This window comes from Scomber japonicus, chromosome 21 (genome assembly GCF_027409825.1).
Source record: "Scomber japonicus isolate fScoJap1 chromosome 21, fScoJap1.pri, whole genome shotgun sequence".
Lineage (NCBI taxonomy): Eukaryota > Metazoa > Chordata > Actinopteri > Scombriformes > Scombridae > Scomber > Scomber japonicus.
This window is the reverse complement of record NC_070598.1, coordinates 9,974,463-9,994,427: the sequence shown is the minus strand read 5'-3', so window position 1 is coordinate 9,994,427 and position 19,965 is coordinate 9,974,463. Positions and strand designations below refer to the sequence as shown.

At 40.6% G+C, this 19,965-nt stretch overlaps 2 protein-coding genes across 3 annotated transcripts; one reads left to right on the top strand and one right to left on the bottom strand.

The window, feature by feature from the left end:
- Positions 1 to 1,359: 1,359 nt before the first annotated feature.
- kbtbd2 (kelch repeat and BTB (POZ) domain containing 2) lies at positions 1,360 to 14,761 on the bottom strand. Of its 2 annotated transcripts, none has more exons than XM_053342270.1 (3): positions 14,512 to 14,761; positions 5,788 to 5,953; positions 1,360 to 4,736 (listed from the first exon to the last, which is right to left on the bottom strand). In XM_053342270.1, the coding sequence occupies exons 2-3, from the start codon at positions 5,947 to 5,949 to the stop codon at positions 3,177 to 3,179; spliced, it is 1,722 nt and encodes a 573-aa protein (XP_053198245.1). In that variant the 5' UTR covers positions 5,950 to 5,953; positions 14,512 to 14,761; the 3' UTR covers positions 1,360 to 3,176. The 2 variants fall into 2 exon arrangements, with proteins under 2 accessions (XP_053198245.1, XP_053198244.1); XM_053342269.1 differs by lacking the exon at positions 14,512 to 14,761 and adding an exon at positions 8,816 to 9,045.
- A 1,643-nt stretch (positions 14,762 to 16,404) lies between these two features.
- buc (bucky ball) lies at positions 16,405 to 19,596 on the top strand. The gene is made up of 7 exons (XM_053342271.1): positions 16,405 to 16,516; positions 16,678 to 16,830; positions 17,271 to 18,767; positions 18,883 to 18,984; positions 19,188 to 19,271; positions 19,357 to 19,426; positions 19,505 to 19,596. The coding sequence occupies exons 1-6, from the start codon at positions 16,510 to 16,512 to the stop codon at positions 19,386 to 19,388; spliced, it is 1,875 nt and encodes a 624-aa protein (XP_053198246.1). The 5' UTR covers positions 16,405 to 16,509; the 3' UTR covers positions 19,389 to 19,426; positions 19,505 to 19,596.
- The last annotated feature ends 369 nt before the right edge of the window (positions 19,597 to 19,965 follow it).

Sequence of the window (19,965 nt, the reverse complement as noted above, 5' to 3'; positions counted from 1 at the left end):
TATTTTATCATGAATTAAATATATTTGGGTTATGGAATCTTAGTGGGACTCATTATCTATTGATCCGCAGATTATCTTGTTTTTGAAAAAGATTACAATACTAAGATAACTTTATTTGTATACCACTTTTTATGCAAAGATGCTAAATAAGCTGAAGTGAAAAAGTTTGATCACAAAAATGAATAGCTGTTTTAAATTTACAAAAATCCAAGATGACCTCATATAGTTGCCTGTTTTGTTCAACCACTGTCTGAAATCCAAAGATATTCAATTTACTATAACATCAAACAAAGAATCACAGCTATCTCTGAAAAATGACTATCTGGAAGAGAGGAATGATCACCTTTTTCTTATAAAGATGACAAATTATTTACTGCTTATCAAAATAGCTGCAGATTATTTTTGTCAATCTTTTCATCAATTTATCGACAAAGTGCTGAGACACTGACATTTTTTGGACCAAACAACAAAAACTGCAGATAAACAATAATAATAAAAAAAGCACATTTTTAGACAGAAACGGGGAGTCAGTTTCAGGAACGTTTTTGGTATGTTTTTTAATAAATTAACGTTCATTCAAAATACAGTGCCAAAGGAATATGATGCAGCCAAACATGCTAGTAAGGTTTGTCATGAAGCACCTGTGCTCATGTTTTTAAGGTAGGAGGAGACCCCTTTCCCTCCCCAACCCGCCCTCTCAACTACTGCTAGTGGTTGCTGGGACAATTTCCATAGCAACAGCCCTGGGCCAGCCCTCTCCTCTCACAACCAATCAGCAGCAAGATTCCTCAATATTCACTCGAGAAAAATTAAATCTGATAGGAAAATGGATTTCTACTCACAATCACACTACAGTAATGTCTGATATTAAATTAAAAAAGACACTAATACAAAATAGACCTGGTTATTTTCCCCACACTAAAACAGTTGTCTTTTAAACATATGAAAAATATATATTTTATTTTATATATATATATATTTCAGCAGCTTGGAAATAAAAAAAAATGCATGAGCCTGAAACCTATGTTTTGTACTAAGAGTGGAGATGTGTGTATTTGCAGAGACCCTCGTGGAAAGAAGAAAGAAAAAAAAAAGTGTCATGATGATGTGACGATGGATAGAGTGAGGTGTAAACTGCTGGCTGTGTGGAAGACCTGTGTGCAAACAGACTGACAGACAGGCTGTGGAGGTGCTATAGTGGAGTCGAGTTGGAGGACAGAGCGGTGAGGGAGGAGAGGTGACGGGGTGACCGGACCTGCAGTCACCCTCTTTTTAAACCCTCTCCCCCTCTCCCTTTTTTTTTAAAACGCCCCCTCCCTCCCCCCCGTCAACCCTCCCACCCCTACCGAAAACCATGGCCCCTGTTCCTCTCGTCTGCAGGGCCTTGCAAAGAAATATAAAGAAGATGAATCCTGTTTTTAAAGGAATATGCCACTGAATAATCTTATCTTTTGTCCTCAAAGGCTCGAAAGGAGGGTCTGAAAAGTTTGGTTTCAGCTTGGATTCACAGACGTTACAATTCATACGGACACCCAGAGTGCCAGCAAAAATCGTGTCAAAAAGATCAATTAACTCGTATTTTCATCTATTACTCAAGAAGATAATCAGCTGATAAATTAAACCATTTGGTCTATAAACTAGCAGAAAATAGTAAAAAATAAAAATTGAAATCCAGAACTCAAATAATCATCTTAAAATTGCTCATTTTGTCTGACCAACAATCCAAAAAGGTATTCAGTTTTCTGTTTACAATGATATGAAAACAGACAAAATAAGCAAATATTTAACATACTGTAACCAGAGAATATTATACTATTTTTTTGCTTGAGAAATGGCTCATACAATAACTGCTGCTGGTTCATTTTCTATCAACTAACAGCTCACTTAAACTCTATTTAAGAGATGTTCCAACTTCTAAAATGTGAGACTGCATTGAATAGTTTTGGGATTTTTTAATGGCTGGTTAGAAAAATAATCAATTTAGCTTGAGCTCTGGGATTTCTTTTTTTTTTTTTTTTAACTTTTGACTCAAATTTTATAGACTAAAATGGTTCAAATTATTTAATCACAAAATTAAGAAAATGTCCTTGATGTAAGTGAATTATAAATTCCATGACAAAGAAAATTCCTCACAGAAATGGCCCTCATTAGTGGACAGATTTTGCATGGTTCTCATGAAAATGGCTCAGTTACCACATAAAACTATTTGCTGATGAAAGACATGAGATGTGGCTGAAAGCACCAGAATTCTTCCAGTAAGAGGACTTTGTTCAAAGTAATTTTTTTTGTCATTTTCCAGTAATAACACTTCAGGCTCAATATCAAAACATTCATAAAAACTTCTCAAACCAATTCTGTGTTTAAAATACGTCTTCGCTGTCCACCAAAGCTCAACCACAAAAGAGCACATTTTAACCAAGTGGACAGATCTTCAGAGCTACAGCTATTACACTACAGGAGTGTTTTGAGAAGTTTTCTACACATCATTTTTACTTTTCTTTTTGTCACCATTCACCTGCATTTTCGCTGCTGTGAATCAAAGCTGACTGATCCTCTGCCCTCATAAAAAAGGAGGAAGCTACTAACTTTTTTCAGAGCCTCCTTTTCAACATTTTTGAAGCTCAAATGATTTTCCACAGACTTTTCCTTTAACAGCGTTGTGAGAAGAAGAAGGAAAAAAAAAACAGGAGACGGGGGAAAGAGAGGGAAGCCACAATCGGAGGGGAGGGGGGATTTTGGTACAGTTGCCATTGTCATTCCGAGAGAAGGTTTTACCAGTTAAGTGCATCATCATCCTCGTTATCATCACAAAAATCAGTTGACGTTTAGATTATCACATTGTAGAAACAGTATGACAGACTTGTAATAATATCTAACAGATGTCACAACTGACAAAATATGAATGAAAAAAAAACAAAAAAAAACAGAAATTTTCAGATTACTAGTATTTTTTCAGGGGCATCTTTTAGCTCCAAACTTGTCGGGGCTGCATTGTTCAATCAGCATCAGCTGTAGCTAACGCAAGCCTCCAAAGTCCAGACATCCCTCTAGAACACAGATAACGTCAAACCCTTTCATTTTGTCAGAGAAATGATCTGCCCCCCCTTCATGTTCATCCCTCTGCATTACAGATTCCTGGTTCAGTCAGCGAGGTAGGGGAGGGGGGAGGTTAAGAGCTATACGTGAGGGAGGGACACCAGCTCCCCATCGACCTCGAACTCCTCGGCTCCGTCGGGAGAGAAGAGGTAGGTTGGGGGTTTCCATGGGGATTCCTCCAGACAGGAGGGGTACAGTTTCCCCACTGCGCAGCGGAAGTCCTTGCCCAGATCCCAGAGCACGCGTTCGGATACGGGCTGCCGCAGGTACCAGCGGTCCAGCTCCATGTCGTACTGATAGATTGCGTACTTGGCACGCTCGTTCATGTGGGTTTCACGCATGAAAATGCACAGTGAGTTGAGCAACACCACTGCCCGCACGCATGGGTCCGAGTAACGCTTGGCAGGGATGTTGGCGGCCAGGCGCCACTCGTTCTTATTGACATCGTAGATCTCCACGGTGACGGAGGAGCCGTCGATGGTGCTCGTTGGCAAGCGGATGCCAGAGTTGCTGACCACATGTAGTCCGCCAATGTAGAAAATGAGGTCACCGAAGGCAGCTGCAGAAGCAAAACAGCGGCTGGTCTTGCGCATGGCCATCTCCACCCAGGTGTCAGCTCGGGGGAAGTAGCAGTACATCAGGTCGTGGGTCATCACGTAGATGCAGTCGTGTGCCACAACAGACGTGCTCCAGTTCCAGGCGAAAGGCAACGGACTCATCATGCTCCACTCGTCTTTCTCGCAGTCGTAGCGCTCCACTGTGCGCTTGTTCAACTCCCCTCCGACATTATCTCCCCCGATTGCATAGATGTAACCCTCACAGTAGACCAGCGAGGGCTTGATTCTGGCACAGAGCATTGGGGTTTTGGGAACCCAGGCATTCTGCTGGGCGTCAAACCAGAAGAAACTATCAACTGAGCGGAACACCGCCTGTAACTTGCCACTCTTGCCGTGGTTGGTGATAGAGTTCTTGAGAGGGATCTGTCCGCCCGCTATGAACACGTCGTTGTCGGGGGTGACGAGGGTGCCCACCTTCTGCAGGTCTCCTGGTGGGTTACTCAGTTTGTACACTTTCTCCGCCTGTGGGCTATAACACACTACTGTTGTAGGCACGGCTGCAGCCATTACATATCCCTCGCCCTGCGTTTCTGACATGGCCTCCATGAAGATCAACATTTCCTCTTTGGTCATGCCTAACCGAGGCTTGAAGAACTTGGGCATGGACTTGTAGAGGCCCTGCACCACGACAGACTTGTCGTTGGGTGGCAGGCCCTGGAACCAGGCGCGCTGCGTTACCTCAGACAGTGCATCAATGCGGATTTGACTGAGCACGGAGGACAGGTGCTGCGAGCGTGCCTCCATGTTGTACTCCAACCACAGCATGGCCGCCTCACGCACCGTCTCCTCCTTCTCCACATTGAGGTTGTCGCTGCTCAGGACGTCTATCAACAGCTCGTGAGAGAGCTGAAGGAAGGCCTCCTGCCGGTAGACCATGGGGAACTTGTGCTCCACCATTCGCTTGGCGCTCTGCTTTAGCTCGCTACAGCTGAACAGGTCACCGATGCTCAGCATGCGGACGCAGTTCTCAGCGTTTATCTTCTTCACCAGATAGTCTCTGCACTGCAGCAAGACGTCCTCCACCTGAATGGGACACGGAACAGAGACAGTCATAAGTCTGGCGGACGAAAACATGAGTGAAACAGTCAAAGTATACAGAGATCATTTGTCACTGAGGTAAATGAACCTGAACATCATGAATCAAGGATGTGAAAGGAGAAAAAATATCTGCATACATCGTCCACAATGACCTATAGTAATAAAGTTCACACGTCGTCATCATCATGAATACTTTTTGGCTGGTGAGATAATTTGACTACTAAGAAGCCCCACAACAATCCAACAAGTGGACAATTTTGCAAATTTCTTTGCATCCACTCAAGACTCAACTTTTCAAATCCGCTTTTAATGTTTGATTCAGTGTGTAGGTGGTTTGAGTGGTGAGTGTGCGGCCGGGAAAGGGAGAAAGTGTGTGTGTGAGACAATGAGGCTGATGCCGCTGATGACTGGTGCAGAGTATGAAGGTAAAAGTTAAAGCTGTGAAGAGATCAGTGCAAGGTGTGTAAAGTTTAGCTTATTCATCACTGAAGAAATACAACTCCTCAAGGTTCAAGCCAAGTTCCCGTGTCCTGCTTTCCATGTGCTGATTAAAGAGAAGGGGGTTAGCCCCGAAATTAGCAACAATGGATTAGTCTAACCTCATTTAATGTGGACTGACCTTTGAGTGGACCAGCTATTCTCATTAACGGAGAAATGTCTGGCTGCTGATTCTCTCCCCAGTTTTACACACATATATTGCCCAACGCTACGCTCTAGTGAGTATTTCTGGCAGCAGGACTGTGTGTGGGATTGAGTCAAAATAAACTACAGTGTATGTGTGTTTGTGGTGATGACGGAACAATCATGTGGCTCACTGATGAGTTTTTAATAGTTTTTGGACAACGGTGAACCTCTACGGCACAGAGGGATATAGAGAGATATATCAGGCTTTGGATACACACACAATACTTTCAAGTAGTTCATTTCACTGTTGGTTTTGCTGTTTCTTTAGGGCATTAAAAATAAGAAGAACACAGAATGTCACCAGACTCGAACCTTGACTGTAAATGTGATGGTGTGAGGTGTTTGCACCGACCTGTAGGAAGCAGGCGGTCTCGTACAGCGGCTCCACGGTGCTGTCGCTGATGGGCAGGTTGCCCGTGTAGGCGTAGGTGATGATGATCTGCAGCGTGGCCGGGTCCACGTTCCTCAGGTGGACGTGGGTCTGTTTGCTTTCGCTGAGGCCGCTCATGAACATCGCCCTGCAAGAGTAAGACGACAACGACGGAGGACCATCAGTCAAGACGGAAGTTACTGAACAAGGGAAATAAAGTGCGAGATCTTGCACAGCTCAAGACAGTAAGAGAAGTGTGGCCATTATCAGCTGAAAGTTTATTCCACAGTGGGTGAAACACCTCCAAACTGTTTCGGTTATTGTTTTACTTTTCAAAGTTTGTATTTTAAATTAAAAAAGGTTCCTAATGACGGCTGGACACTCGGAGGATAGCTGTAACTGGATGCTGGAGCTAATATCCCACTGTGGTTATGTCCTTTGAAAGCAACATGAAGTGTAGACTGAATGGTACAGAACTGAGCTGTGTTATTAACAGTGACAGTGAAATGACACCAGATATTAAGAGATTTTGGATATTTTGTCACATCTTCCAAAGCTTTCTTGTCATTACAAGGACAGTCACAAAGCACATTACCTCAATTCGTCGTTTGTCCTATAAAATGTCAGAAAAATGGTGAACAATGCCCAAAGTGACGCACTCACACTTCTTGTTTTGTGCGATCAACAGATCGCACAGAGATTTTGCTTGAAATGTACTAAAACCATTACTTGAATATTGAAATCTGATTTATTGTACTGCTGCAGACTTGATAAAGTAGTTAAAAAAGTTGTTGGACAATGATTTTAGCTCATCTACCAACTCAATTTTCTTGAGACAAACTGACAGGAAGTGGTATTAAATACGTTACAGTTTACTGATTACACCTAACAGCTGAGCTTCAGCTGGGTTTCTCTCTGCTCTGACTCTTGTGTTGCTGCAGCCTCTGTAGTCAAAGCCTCTTTGACATCAATTTCTCACATTTTATGCATCTGTGTAACTGTTATTTACTCAAGCTTGTTCATGATGTTTCTGTTCTGCACTTAAATAAACAGTGTGCACAACAGTGTAAAACTGTTTTCTTCATGACTTCTTTTTCTCTAATTGGGGGCACCACCTACTTGGTGGCCATCACAGCACATGCTTACTTTGCAATTCATCTGTTTATCCCACAAAACATACAATTGCTGCTCTGGAATGCACAAACACGTCGCTTCCTCTGTGCCAAATGATTTTTCCGGGTAAACGGCTACCAAACACCGAGAAGAGGGTTTGAAACAAACATGCAACAACAACCATGAACCTTCAGGTAGGAGCTGAATCCATAAACGGCACAACAGAGCACAAATAGTGTTGGTTTATTAGTCGACAGATGATTCAACTACAATCATTTTGATAATCAAATAATCGTTTGAGCTATTTGTCGGTCAACATGTGCTGGGTTCAGTTTTTATGTGTACATCAAAGAGGACACAATAGGTTAAGGTTAAAATGCGACACATTTACACACAATTAACACAAGAGTAATCAATAATGAATGATAAATCCATAATAAATATCTTTGGGGCTTTGGACTGTTGGTTGGACAAAACAAGGCATGTGAAGGTCAACTGGGGCTATTGACTATTTTCTGACATTTTATAGGCAAAAATGAAATAAAAACAGATTTGGCAGATTAATCGATAATGAAAATAACTGTTAGCTGCAGCTCTTAAACAGTCCATTTGGAGGTGTTGTATTAGGCTTTTCATGATTGTGATTTCTCAAGATTTTCCAACATATTAAGGGGAAAGAGTAGGGGGAAAGGGGAAGGGGGTTCATCAGTAATTAAAGTAAACCGAACTCTTTAATAATAATTTGTCTGCAAAACAACCGTGCCCTCCTGTACAGGGAGTGTGTGCCGTTTTTGCTTACAGCAGGGGCTAAACCTTCAAGGCTGTATTACGCAACCCCTGCAGGCCCCCACCAACCACTTCACCCCTGCCCCTTTCTTCCCTTTCCTCTCCATCTCTCAGCAAGTCCTACGTGACCAGACTTTCTCATACAATCACAGGCTCTCTCCAGAGTCCCGCGGTACCCCTCACCCCGAAGTGAGACGTGCGAGGAGAGAGGTGGTGGTGGAATGCGAGGCAGCAGACAGAGAGAGAGAGACCGAGACATAGAGAGAGAGATAGAGAGAGAAGGAGAGAGAGGAGGAGAAGCAGCTAAGAGGAAGCGCCCCAACACCTCTGAACCCTGGAGGGGAAATGCATTACATGTTCGCACCAGATAACGAATACGTGGGAAACAGTGGGGAAGATTTGGGGAAGAGGTGGGGTGTCAGAGAGGCATTAAGTGGTCGGGACCTTTTCTTGGTATGCGTTTGTGCAGTGAAAGCGGGAGGGGAGGGCGGGTAGACAGCGTGTTCAAATGCTGCATGAGCTCCTGTCATGTACAGATGGACCCTTCCCAGAGCCGAGGCTGCTGCTCCGTCATATTCACTGCAGTGCACACACTTCATTATGCAATGTTGTGCGTACAAATGAGGCCTCCAAGGGCCTCGAGGGTTACGTCTGTGGAACTACAGGTTAGAGATTGCTTCATTTGTTCCGTGTAGAAATATATCAGAAGCAGAATAAGTGGCGCAGAGGGCGACTTGAGTCCCGGCTTTCAAGGAAATACTATCCACTTAATATCCATCCTCCATGTATAGAGTGGATAACGCTTGCTCTACGACATGGTGCATTATTCATTGTAAATGCAGGAGGCGAGCATTTACAGACATAACAACCACGATACATAATGACAGAACACCTACACCTAATCACAATCAGACTGAAGGGGAGTAATTGCCGTCTTTTAAAACCCAAAAACCCCAATAGCCTTATGGTGCATTATTTATTGAAACTGTAAGAGACAAACTGAGATGAGCTGTACTGCACAATGCATGCTCACAATCAGCCTCGAGAACACAAATCCCCCCCCACCCGACGTACAACATGAGTTATTCTGACAACCATGTGGTGCACTCACCTGAAATAGGAGCTACATGTGGCCAGGACCATCTTGTGACACGGGAACTCCGTGTCCTCCACCAGCAGCACAATGTCAGTCAGTAATTTCTGTTCGTAAAAGAACTTGAGCTGCTCCAGCAGGGAGACAGCGTAGTCCGTGTTAACCGGCCTGCGCTCACTGAGATCCGACATGGTTGCATCCCATGAATCGCGCCCCAGTTTTGAAAAGTCACGCGGCCGGCAGAACCGGACTCAAGCCAACCAGGAGAATGAAAAAAATAAAATAAAAAAGATAAATAAAAAAATGTGAGAATGAAAGAGGATAAACAGGGGGGAACGTCTCTTAAACACTTCCACTGGCCCAAATGAAGGCGTTCAGCTCCTCTATCAAAAAAAAAAAAAAAGCCTGCTGCTCCCTCCTGCTGGAGATGAGTTGAAAGGTGAGATGAGAAGGTCGTAGCGTTGTAGCGATCAAGCGTCACAGTTGGAGGAGTCAAGAGGAAGGGGGGTGCTGGATGAGGAAGGGGGCGGGTTCCCCTCGTAGCTCTACGCTGATGTGTTGTCTGAGGTCATGCAGTGAGGCACTGGGGGACCGGAGGTAGAGGGAGAGCCGGACAACTGTCGCAATGAAGCTACATCAGTGCTTGTCTGAAAAACACAGGAGAGGAAAAAATGACAAAAAGAGCAAAGATGAGTCCAGAATTCAAATTAGCAACACAGAAAAAAATAAGACATGAATCCTCTATGAGCTGCTTTCATCTCTCTCATTTTCTTTCTCTTTGGACATGTCAGACCAGCAATCATCCTGAAAACTGCACTTTCAACAGCCTGTCTCTCCTTGCACGTCACCTGCCAACCCCCCACCCCCCCTTCTTCATCCCTCACTTCCAGAAACTGCACTAACAGTCAGTCTGAGTGGAAGCAGCTAGCTTGCCTCTGGGCACTGAGCACTCACAATGACTATTTTACAAGCACTACAGACTCTGAATGAAATGGATTCACATGCTTTACGAGAGAAGCTATTTCATTCATATTTTGATTTACGGGCTACAGTGCAGATCCAGATTCACAGTCAAAAGTAGACTAAAAACAGAATTGCCCTTCAGTATTTTCCAACGTTTTCCAGAAGCATTTAAAGGATAAGATCATCTCGGAGTCTGTGGGCTTCAGTTATCTTAGTATTTAGATCCTTTTGGACAGCAGGGCTCAATTCAGCTTTGTGAATATCACTGAACACTTTGCTTCAAGTGGACTAAGGTTTCAAGAAGCAAGCTTGTGGCCAGAAGGTTGTCAGTTCAATCTCTGGAGCAGTAGAATAACACTTGGTGAGAAAATTACCTCATTACCACCACTGAGTTACCCTTGAGCAAGACACTTAACCCAAAAACTGCCAGAGTGGAGCTGCTCATTGGCAGCAGATCAGACTGCCAAGGTTTGAATGTGATCAGGTTCTGTGAAAGCGAGGCTTCCTCTCTGTGAAATATCAACGTACAAAATAAATACCTATAAATGATGATATACAGATAGCACGTGATTCAAATCATGTTTAACTTGTAATTTCTCATTAACAGTAGTGTATTAATCAGTTTAAGGAGCCCATGTGGGTAAAATGTTGTTAAGTAACTTTTAAAACACCTATTATGCTTTCCCTTGTTTTCAGACATATGTATAATGTTACAATGTCAGATTTTCATGTTAAACGTGGCCAACATGTCAAATAATGAAGTAAACTAAGGTAAAGCAATCTCTCCAAAATCTCTGTAGGTTGTTGTGTCGACTGTTTTTTAAAACACAGCTAATTAAAAAATTAAGTTTTGCTAATTTGTTGACGAACACATTTCACTCCCTGTAAATTATTTACATCAAAAGTCTCTTGGTATTCAATCATTTAAAAGCTTTTAATTTGAAGCAGTGAAGCAGGAAACGTAATACGTAAAGCTGGCCAATCAGAACGGAGTGGGCTCAAGGGCGGGGGGGGTCTCCTTAAAGAGAAAGGGACTAAAACAGATTGTTAGGAGAAAGGAGCTGAACTGAAAGGCTGCAAAGGGGCCAGTATAAGATAAATAAGTTGTTTTTGTTTTTTTAACTGTGGATCATATAAAGAGTCCAAAATAAAATAATATAGAGCTGAAAATTAACTTAATAGATTTTTTGGCAGCTTACCATGACCCAGAGCCATTAAGCTAATTTACCAACAATGGCAAACTGGCTTCAAGCAGCACAGCTTACTGCTGCACTTTCCAATGATGCTGGTTGAGACCATTTCAACAAAGCACTGTGGAGAGAATTTATGACATGGTGATAATTTACTTCATGCCTAACATCAACTTGACGGATGTAGCTCTGCCCGGCTGAGGCTTGTGTATCGGTGAATTACACTTACTGAAATACTCGGAGTTTAAAGTTACAAACCTGATAAATAAGACCTGAGAAAATGAGCTGTTACTTGAGTTCAATGTTGTGATTATTTGTATCTTTAAAGCACCTTGAGCGTGATAAGTTATTAACCTGTATTATTATCATCATCAACTCTAGGTTTGTTTAATGCACTCAACAAGCTCTGGAGAGGGAGGAAGATGACTATATTCAACATTTAAAACTGTTTTCAAAGTGAGCGACAGAAGCAAATAAATATTTGATAAAATTCTTAAAAAATATTTGTTTGATGTAAAAATGTTTTTAAAAATACTACAAAACTAAGAGAGCGTCACAGCTGGAGGTGATGAAGGAGCTGGAGCCTCTCGACATTGATGAACTGAAGCTTCTCCACCGTGAAAAAAAACATTATGCTGTGATCAGTATTATTCTTTCACCCGTCTGTTAAAAAGGGCCCCACTTAATTTGCTCATGTCCTCTCCTTCTTGAGCTCTGACCTGAAAAGACACTACATAGTTAAATGCAGCGTGGTAGTAATACCACTTTTATTTTTCTCAAGGCCTTACAGTGATCTCTTGGGTATCTTATCACTTGGTTCTTGCTATTTTCTTGCAAATAAGAATTAAATTTACAGTATTTCACATCTTATCTTAAAAGGCATGTTATCTATTGGTAGATGTTTAATTTAAAACACATATTAAATACATCTGTTTAACATTCTTATACAGCTTTCTTGAATCTGTGGAACATATTAGTAATTTTTTTGTTGCAAAGAAATAAGTTTGAATCAAATTGAAATTTTCCAGGTCAAAAACGTCCCTGCACCTCTTTCTTCTCTTGTATTGAACACATCATTATTTGGTGGGTGTAGCAACCATCAAATTATTTCCATCCCTTCCTGGCTATCCCCTTCACTCAAGAGTAAAAAACAAGACAAAAAAACACACACAAAAAAACTGGGCAGTAGGCTACAGTACATTAGGTAAGCAATATTCCTGGCTCCAAAAAGCACAACTAACTGATTAATCTGTGCTAATTCGTTGCTCGTCTCCCCGTTGTGACTTCATCAAGGGCAATAACTCGGAGCAGCTTGTTTGGGCTTGTTAATCTGAAGACTTCAAACCCTGGCCAAAAACCAAGGAGGAATATTTATGTCATTTTCCTCCAGTGCCTAAATAGCTTTTCAATTGTGGGAGGAGGCCCTCATAGGGAGGAGGCTTCATTCACCTGCGGTTAGCTGCTGTCATTAGCATTATTCCTTTCTTTCTTGTTTGGGATGCTTCCATTGTAGAGTTTCCTCATGAGCTTGTACTGTTTTTTTTCTTTTTTATGCCTTTTATAAAACACTAATTGACACTTATGCACACACTCATTTTATTATTTAAATTAATTAATTTAATTTTTAAAATGCATTTTGATGTTGTGGTTAGGTTCAGTCAGATATCCTTACTAAACTAAAGCTTAGTAGGCTTTGTTCTACTATATTTTATACACTCATTTCTCAATGTCAAGCCATTTATAACTGTTAAATCGTGGCTTACTGTTTGGATGAACTTCAGAAATAAGTGTTGGACAGGCAATTTTGGGCAAAACCTGAAATATACAGCAGTTGAGCTACTTGAGAGCTGTAAAAACACCCTATATACACATTTATTTTAGCCAGACTTTTCCTAATGTGACCCACAGTATACAAATATAGAAATAAAATACATATTTTCTACATTTTTATACACACAAATGTACAAATTTAACCTGTTTCCATAAGATTAATCAAAACAGAAGGATGCATTAAACATTTATTAATGACTGACAGCAAATTTATGAACAGTATGGGAGGGTTAACAGTGAAAGTGATTTTAATGCAATAAAGAAACTGAAATTTAAAAAAAGAGGAATTTCAAAATTGGCCATATTTGTGACTTATTGTGATTGTACTGTTATTAATTGATATAATAAGTATTACTATTTTAAAAAAGGCACTAAAATGATGATGAACCCCTTGTATTGACCTCAGTATTTCTTTAAAACCTGGCTACAACATTAACATGCTGCTTCCACACTGATGCTTCAGTATTAATAATCTAATGATGTCATTTATAATAATATATCAGTCACAGGGACCAAAGTGCTATTTTTACTTTGATTACTTAAACGAGACATTGCTGCTAATACTTATACATATACTTTTACTTAAGTTGGATTTTTCATACAGGACTTTTGCTTGTAGTGCATTATTTTTAACATTGCTGTGTTGGTATTACTCAATGAAGTATTTGCACTCAATAATAGAATTAATAGTTAGTAGTTAGTTAGCTAGTTAATACTAGATAACATTAGGCCATCTGCATATATCAACTTCAAAAAGCTTAAGATAAGATATTCCTTTATTAGTCCCGCAATGGGGAATTTTGTATTGTTACAGCAAAATAGAATATAAGAGCAGCAGAAAAGAATAAAGAACAATAAATAAGTACAAAAACAATAAGAACAATAGTAATAAAGATAATCGTGATATTATTTACAAGAGTAATATTGCTATTGAGTGGTAATATACCAGAGGTGATATGATTATTGCACAGATTAAAGTGAAACAAATATAAATGTATATTATATGAATATTGCATGCAATTGAAATACCAATATTGCAGAGTAAATACAAGCAGCACAATCACACGATAACCCATTTGAAACATCTTCTCCCTTTATAATACTCTGAGTAAAGGGGTTACTTAAGCATTCTATCACTAAGTTAAAGTCAATTAAATAGCGCTTATTTCTGTTATGTGACATATTTTGAACTTGCTTGGTGCTGACTGGCCACCATGTCCAAAACAAACCCTGCCTGCTCGCTCTCAAACAAGGCATAGTAACATTAGACACACAGGCCTTCACTGAGGCTAGCTAACCTCACTATCACCATCCTTTTTGCAGCTTTTCACTAAACGTTACCGAGGTGGCCATCCTCGTCTTTTGGCCGACACGCATCTGATGGGCCAGCTCGGATGTGATGTTACACACACAGCTCGAGCAGCGACACTTGCTTGATTTCCACCCCGCGGGCAAGTTAGCAGCTTTAGCTTCCCTGCGCCCCACAGTTCCGGGGTAGCTAACCACGTAGCATGCACACTAGTAAGGCTGTTAGAGAGCCAAGCGTCTGCCATCATCACCTCAATCGTGAAATTGTTCCAGAAAAGGACACGATAGCTTCAAACCTGCGCTGCGACCAAATTAAGAGAGCGGTCACGCTCGGATAAGCTAACTGCTAAACCCAGCTAAATAAAGCTAGCTACCTGACTGAGTTTAACCACTTCAACAACCCCCAAAATCAGGCTTCCTTACAGTAATTGCAGACAGACTCCACTCGCTGGACCGTCACGGAGGCCTTTCTCGTCAGCAGAGAGTGCCAAGTAAGCTCCTCAAGCCGAGTTTAGACGTTAAACAGTTGTGAAGAAGAGCTGAGCAGCGGACAACCTTTCAGCGCATCATAAGCGCCTGAAAGACCAGAGGCCAAATGAGGATACTGCGCATGCGCCCATTCTGAACGGCCAGGCCTGGTGGAGAGAGGAACAGTGACCCCTGCAGGACGGACGGAGACATAACAGCAAGACTGAACTGAACAATATGTTTTTTTCCTTTATCCAAACTGTTGAGGACACTGAGTTTCAGGGGTTGGGAAGGTTACTTTGGGGATGTAATAGGTTACATATTACAGGTTACCCTATTTAAAATGTAACAAGTAATGTAATTACTTCAATTACTTAATCAAAGTATGGTAACTTATTACATTTGATTACTTTTTGATTACTTTTCTAATTTTTTCACTAATGTTTTCAACTGTTATGGTAAGTGTACCCATTAAGCTAAGTTCAGCTGTTTTTAATGGATACTGACATGATTTATAGGTAAGGCAAGGCAAGGCAGCTTTATTTAGCTGTATTTACATACTCAGGGGCAACTTATTTAAAGCAAATATGCTTTAATTAAAAACAAGATGTCAGATGATTTAACAGTAAAAATTGGTAGCATAAAAACATACAATTAAAAAAAGAGCCCAATTATAATACAAATAAAACAAATTAAAGAAAAATAGAAAGAGATTAAGAAAACAAAAAGCTAGAAAATAGAGCATAACAAACAGTGCAGCATAATAATAAAATATGCAAAATAATGATTTGCATTAAAATTAATAAAAGAACATACAGTGCAAATGAAAGATTAAGATTTAAAGTGCTTTATATGGGAGATCATTTAAAGCAAAATGTATCTTTCTTTTGAAAATGTATTCATTAGTTCATGTAGATTTTGGTGTCTTTTATGAAAAATGATACAATTTAAGCCCATATGTGTGTCAGTTCAACAGGGAAACACTGTGTGAGGAAACACAAAAAGGGAATTTGATGCTGAAGACTGTAAATGTGGCAGATAGCCAATTGACATGACTCATAATAACTCAGACTGCTGAAGCGTCATATAAACTTTATGGACACAATGGGGATTTTGTTCCCCATCACTTACATTGAAAAGGCTGTTTTAGGTTTTTCTTATGGTCCTAAAATGTGGAACAGCCTTCACTTGGAATTTAATAGCAAACTCCATTACTATTTTTAAAACAAAATTAAAGACCTTTTAATTTGGGGTAACCTTAATTGTTTTATCATATTGTGACCCTATTTTTTACTTTGTTCATTGTTCATGTTTCTTTCACTTTTAAAGTCTCATGTGTGTGTTTTCATATTTTTTTGTCTTCAGTATTGTGATTGAAAAATACTGAAAATAAAGAAAAACTCTTGAATGTGTAACCGAATGTTCGACTATTATGTGGCTTTTGTGAGTAACTGTGTCACATTCACAATAAATTATCAAGCACTTTTTTCCTTCATGTATATATTCAGTATTTTAAGCCATTGTATCACTTTTTAGAAAATGGTAAAGTTGCTTTTTCAAATCATTTTTGAAATGAATTCATCATCTCTATTTTTTGTGTTAAAGATGGAAAAAAAAGTTTTTTTGTTGTTTTTAAAAAAAGAAAGTACACCATTTTTGTTGTGTTTAATTTTACAGCAGTGAAACTGGACGCCATCTTGTCTGCTTGCAATTGAAGGCCTCAGTGAGCAGAGCAGCAGGTGTTTTCTATATGACTAATTAGCAGAGATGTTTCGGCTTTTGTTAGTAGAACGTCGTAGGGACCTCAAAGTGAGACGTATCTACTTCTGTTTGTTTATCGAGAGACTGAATGTAAAAGTTGAAATTTTCAGTTGCTGGGGGATGTTTATTTGGCTGTCATCATCCTTGTGTGGTGTTTTATTTCTTACAGGTTGACCAAGAAAGTGAAAGAAAATGGAAGGTAAAGATTTCATTATGATATCCAAAAGTTAATTTTAAATTTTAATCTGACTAAATCTGAGCTATTATTTTAACACGGTTAACTTGAACTAATATTGATTTGTGTCTACTAAAAATAATATGCATACTTGTGTCTTAAATGTACACTGCTTCTTCCTGTAGATGGAGGCAAACAACCACATTCATTTGGGAGCGGACAGCAGAGAACTCCTCATCCCAGACCCTTTTTCTATGTTCAGCCACCATCTCAACCTTACTACCACTACCAGCACTGGCAGATGAACAACCCATACAGTCACTATGGTTTGCCTGGAGGTATAAAGCTACACAAATATCCATATAAACAGCGAAAGAGGTTTCCGCCAATGTAGTCATTCCTACTGTTCATACTGGCTATTATTTTTTTTTTCAAATGCTTTTAATGTGCAAAATTGCATTTAAAAAGTTGATGTGAAGCTTATATCATGCTTCATAGAAAATGGATATCTGCTGTATTTACAGTCTTTTTTTAACATCAAATTCCCTCTTTGGACAGTGTTTCCCGGTATAGCTGCAATTTTAGCTTCAGATAAACTTCAAATACATTTTTGCACAAAAGGACTGGATTGTGTCCCCCATCACTTACATTGTAAGTGCATTATGAAGGGACTCCTGACTGTTTTGAGACAGACTTGGAAAACTTGTGAACTTGTGCTTTTAAACTTTCTACCAGTAGCAAATGTCTGAAATCCTAATCATTTGTTTATGTTTTCCAGGTTTTAACATGGGGCGTCCCTACATGCACCCATACATGTACATGCAGTATCCAGGGTATGTTTTCCCACATGCCCCGATTTATCCGATGGATTACAGGCGAATGTTTGAACCTCGCTTCCACACGCCTCCCTGGAATGAAATGCCTCGCCAGCAGCATCAACCACCCCAGCCTAATGGACGTCGAGAAATGGCCTGCTCAGAGGTTCAAACTGACCCCAGTGATGCTATAACCAAGCTTATTGAATGCTTGGATAAAATTAGAGCCAATGAGCTGCAGGGAGCAGAGAGGGAGTTGGACTCTGGTGTTGCATCCCAAACTTCAGGAATGTTTTCTCCAGGTGAAGAGAAGAAAAGAGAAGAGCAAGGTGCTGCTCACCTCCTGCCTTTGGTGGCTGATGACAGCAGTTTGGAGTCCCCGGCTGTGACCTTCACTGACTCCACAACAGCTGTGTATGATGGCGAGTCTAGCCAAAGGAGCTTAGATGTCCTGAGTCCTCATGGCTGCTGGTCAGGTAGTTTGGAAGAAGAGCTGCCTCTGGATAGCTCCTCTGTCCATGAAGAGTGTTCTGACCTCAAGCAGCTGGCAGAAGAGGAACATTTCCTCCCTCTTGAGAAGGCAGAAGTCACAGATATCCAGTCAGATATCTCTGTGACTAATCAAAGCCTTTCCAAATGTGACACTGAGGAGCTCACAAAGCAGAGGGAGAATCCCATCCTACCTTCAACATCATCGCCTTCCTTTCCCTCCAGTCAGCCAGCACTCAAATATGCACCAAGTGGCGATAAAGTCTCAAAGATAGAACATCAGACAGCATCTTTGGAAGAACACAATCCAAGCTTCCAGATCATCAAGCTGCCCTTTGAGAGCGTTTTGACATCTGGAGCAACTGGAGCTGGACGTCTCTCCTCCCCTGCAACCCCTTACTACTACAACTACCTCTCCATGCAGACCACCCACGAGCGGATGAGTGTTCTGAGTCCATCTCTGGACGAACTCTCCTCCAGAGATGAGATGTTCTCAACAGATCTGGAAGATGCTGACCTCTTCCCAAAACACATTTACACAGGTCGGAGGCCTACAGAAGTTGTGAGCAGATCCCCTCAAGCTGCTGGAGAAGTGGAGGAAGTATGGCTGCCAGACATAAAGAGGTCCATGTGCGCCTGCTGTGGGAAAAGCTTAGTAAAAGTTGCAGGAAGGAGCAAAGTCCACAACTCCAAGATGCACAGAGATGAAGCTGCAGACTCTGAGGAGGAGAGCAGATATGGAAGAGGCTGCGAACAGCCAGTCAAGGTGGTTGTGAGGAAGCATTCTGCACCCAGGAAGAGCCATTCTGTCCCACAGAGACATGCAAAACCTTGGTATAAAAGAGGTCAGTACAAAGATCCCTCAGATCCAGGTGACCAGGAGGAAGGTCATGACCTTTGTAAGCAGGATCCAGCTGACGATGACATTGGAGAGATGACTAGCAGTGAGCTGCAGTGCAGAACATGCCAGGGTAAGTCTCTGCCAGGACTTTTTTAAATTTTCATTAACTTAATAATTTCTCTATTCTTTTTTTGAGCATCTTTCCATATATGTAAATAAAGTTTGAAATATGCACTCTTTCATAGACAGACTCTGCAGAGAAGATCTGACCACATCGTGCCAAGGCAGGTGGAAAGATGGTGATGTGATTCCCAAGAGGAGACAAGTAACCACTCTCCAACGACAAGGTTAGAGGAATGGTCCCCAAAATGAAAACTGACACTCAATCTCAGTTTTATCTTTAACCCAAAAAGGTTTACAGATTTAATGATTTTACATCTAAAGAAGCACCTATCGAATCTCTCCCAACAGCTTTTGTTTGGGGAGATTAAGATTCTGTACCAATACCCAAGTCTCCCGGTAATTTGTGCTTTTTGTATTAATGGGACAGAGATGAGTGCTCAGAGGAAAGTGATGTACCACAGGCAAAGAGATGAGGACAACGATGATGATGAGCCATTACCGTGGGAGAGAGGTTAATGTTTTTTCTTCTGTAGTACTTTTAACTTTGCACATTTCCCTGGGTGTATTTTTTTTAATTTTCTTTTGCATCTTGTCAGGCTCTACAATAAGAGGGGAACCAAGATGTTAAAATCCCAGGACTGACTTTTGGACAAAGTGTGTTGAACTGTAAGTAAACACTCTTAAGGGGATTCATTATATATTAAATAACTGTTGACATTTTTTCTTTCTTTCTTGCTTCCTTAGGTCCCCCTAAAGGTGTAAATGTTCCAGGATAATGTGTTTGAAAATATATAGCGCACCAGGTGAAATGCACTGCACAGAAAGCCTCTTTTTTTGTTTATATAAAAGTTTAAAAAAATGTATGTATAAAGTTTCTGCAGTAACACTGCCTTGCACTATTCATTATCAATGAATTTCACAAACAGGCAAATGGGCTGAAAGGTTGTGTTGCAGATGATGGTGTGCCACTTATTTAGGGCCAGTCCAATAAAATATTGTCATTATTTAAACTTTGTGTTGAATCATTTTGTAATGCATATTATACTGGGAGATTTCTACACATTGTGTTTACTCAGCAAACTGGAATATTTACATTGTCAAAGTGTTAATCACAGGCAAATACATCCAGATTATGTATAACACTGCTGGAAATCTTCATGCTTATTCCAAAAGCAGGGTTTCTGTGTTGTATGTGTGTATAAGTA

What these genes read in the sequence shown, in the direction of transcription:
- buc (XM_053342271.1), top strand. An exon ending in TCACTATGGTTTGCCTGGAG is followed by an intron (nt 16,831 to 17,270) that starts GTATAAAGCTAC and finishes TATGTTTTCCAG; the next exon opens with GTTTTAACATGGGGCGTCCC. An exon ending in GCCATTACCGTGGGAGAGAG is followed by an intron (nt 19,272 to 19,356) that starts GTTAATGTTTTT and finishes GCATCTTGTCAG; the next exon opens with GCTCTACAATAAGAGGGGAA.
- kbtbd2 (XM_053342269.1), bottom strand. Translation starts at nt 8,988, where the DNA reads ATGTCGGATCTCAGTGAGCGCAGGCCGGTTAACACGGACTACGCTGTC. An exon ending in ACATGTAGCTCCTATTTCAG is followed by an intron (nt 5,954 to 8,815) that starts GTGAGTGCACCA and finishes TTACTCTTGCAG; the next exon opens with GGCGATGTTCATGAGCGGCC. An exon ending in AGACCGCCTGCTTCCTACAG is followed by an intron (nt 4,737 to 5,787) that starts GTCGGTGCAAAC and finishes TGTCCCATTCAG; the next exon opens with GTGGAGGACGTCTTGCTGCA.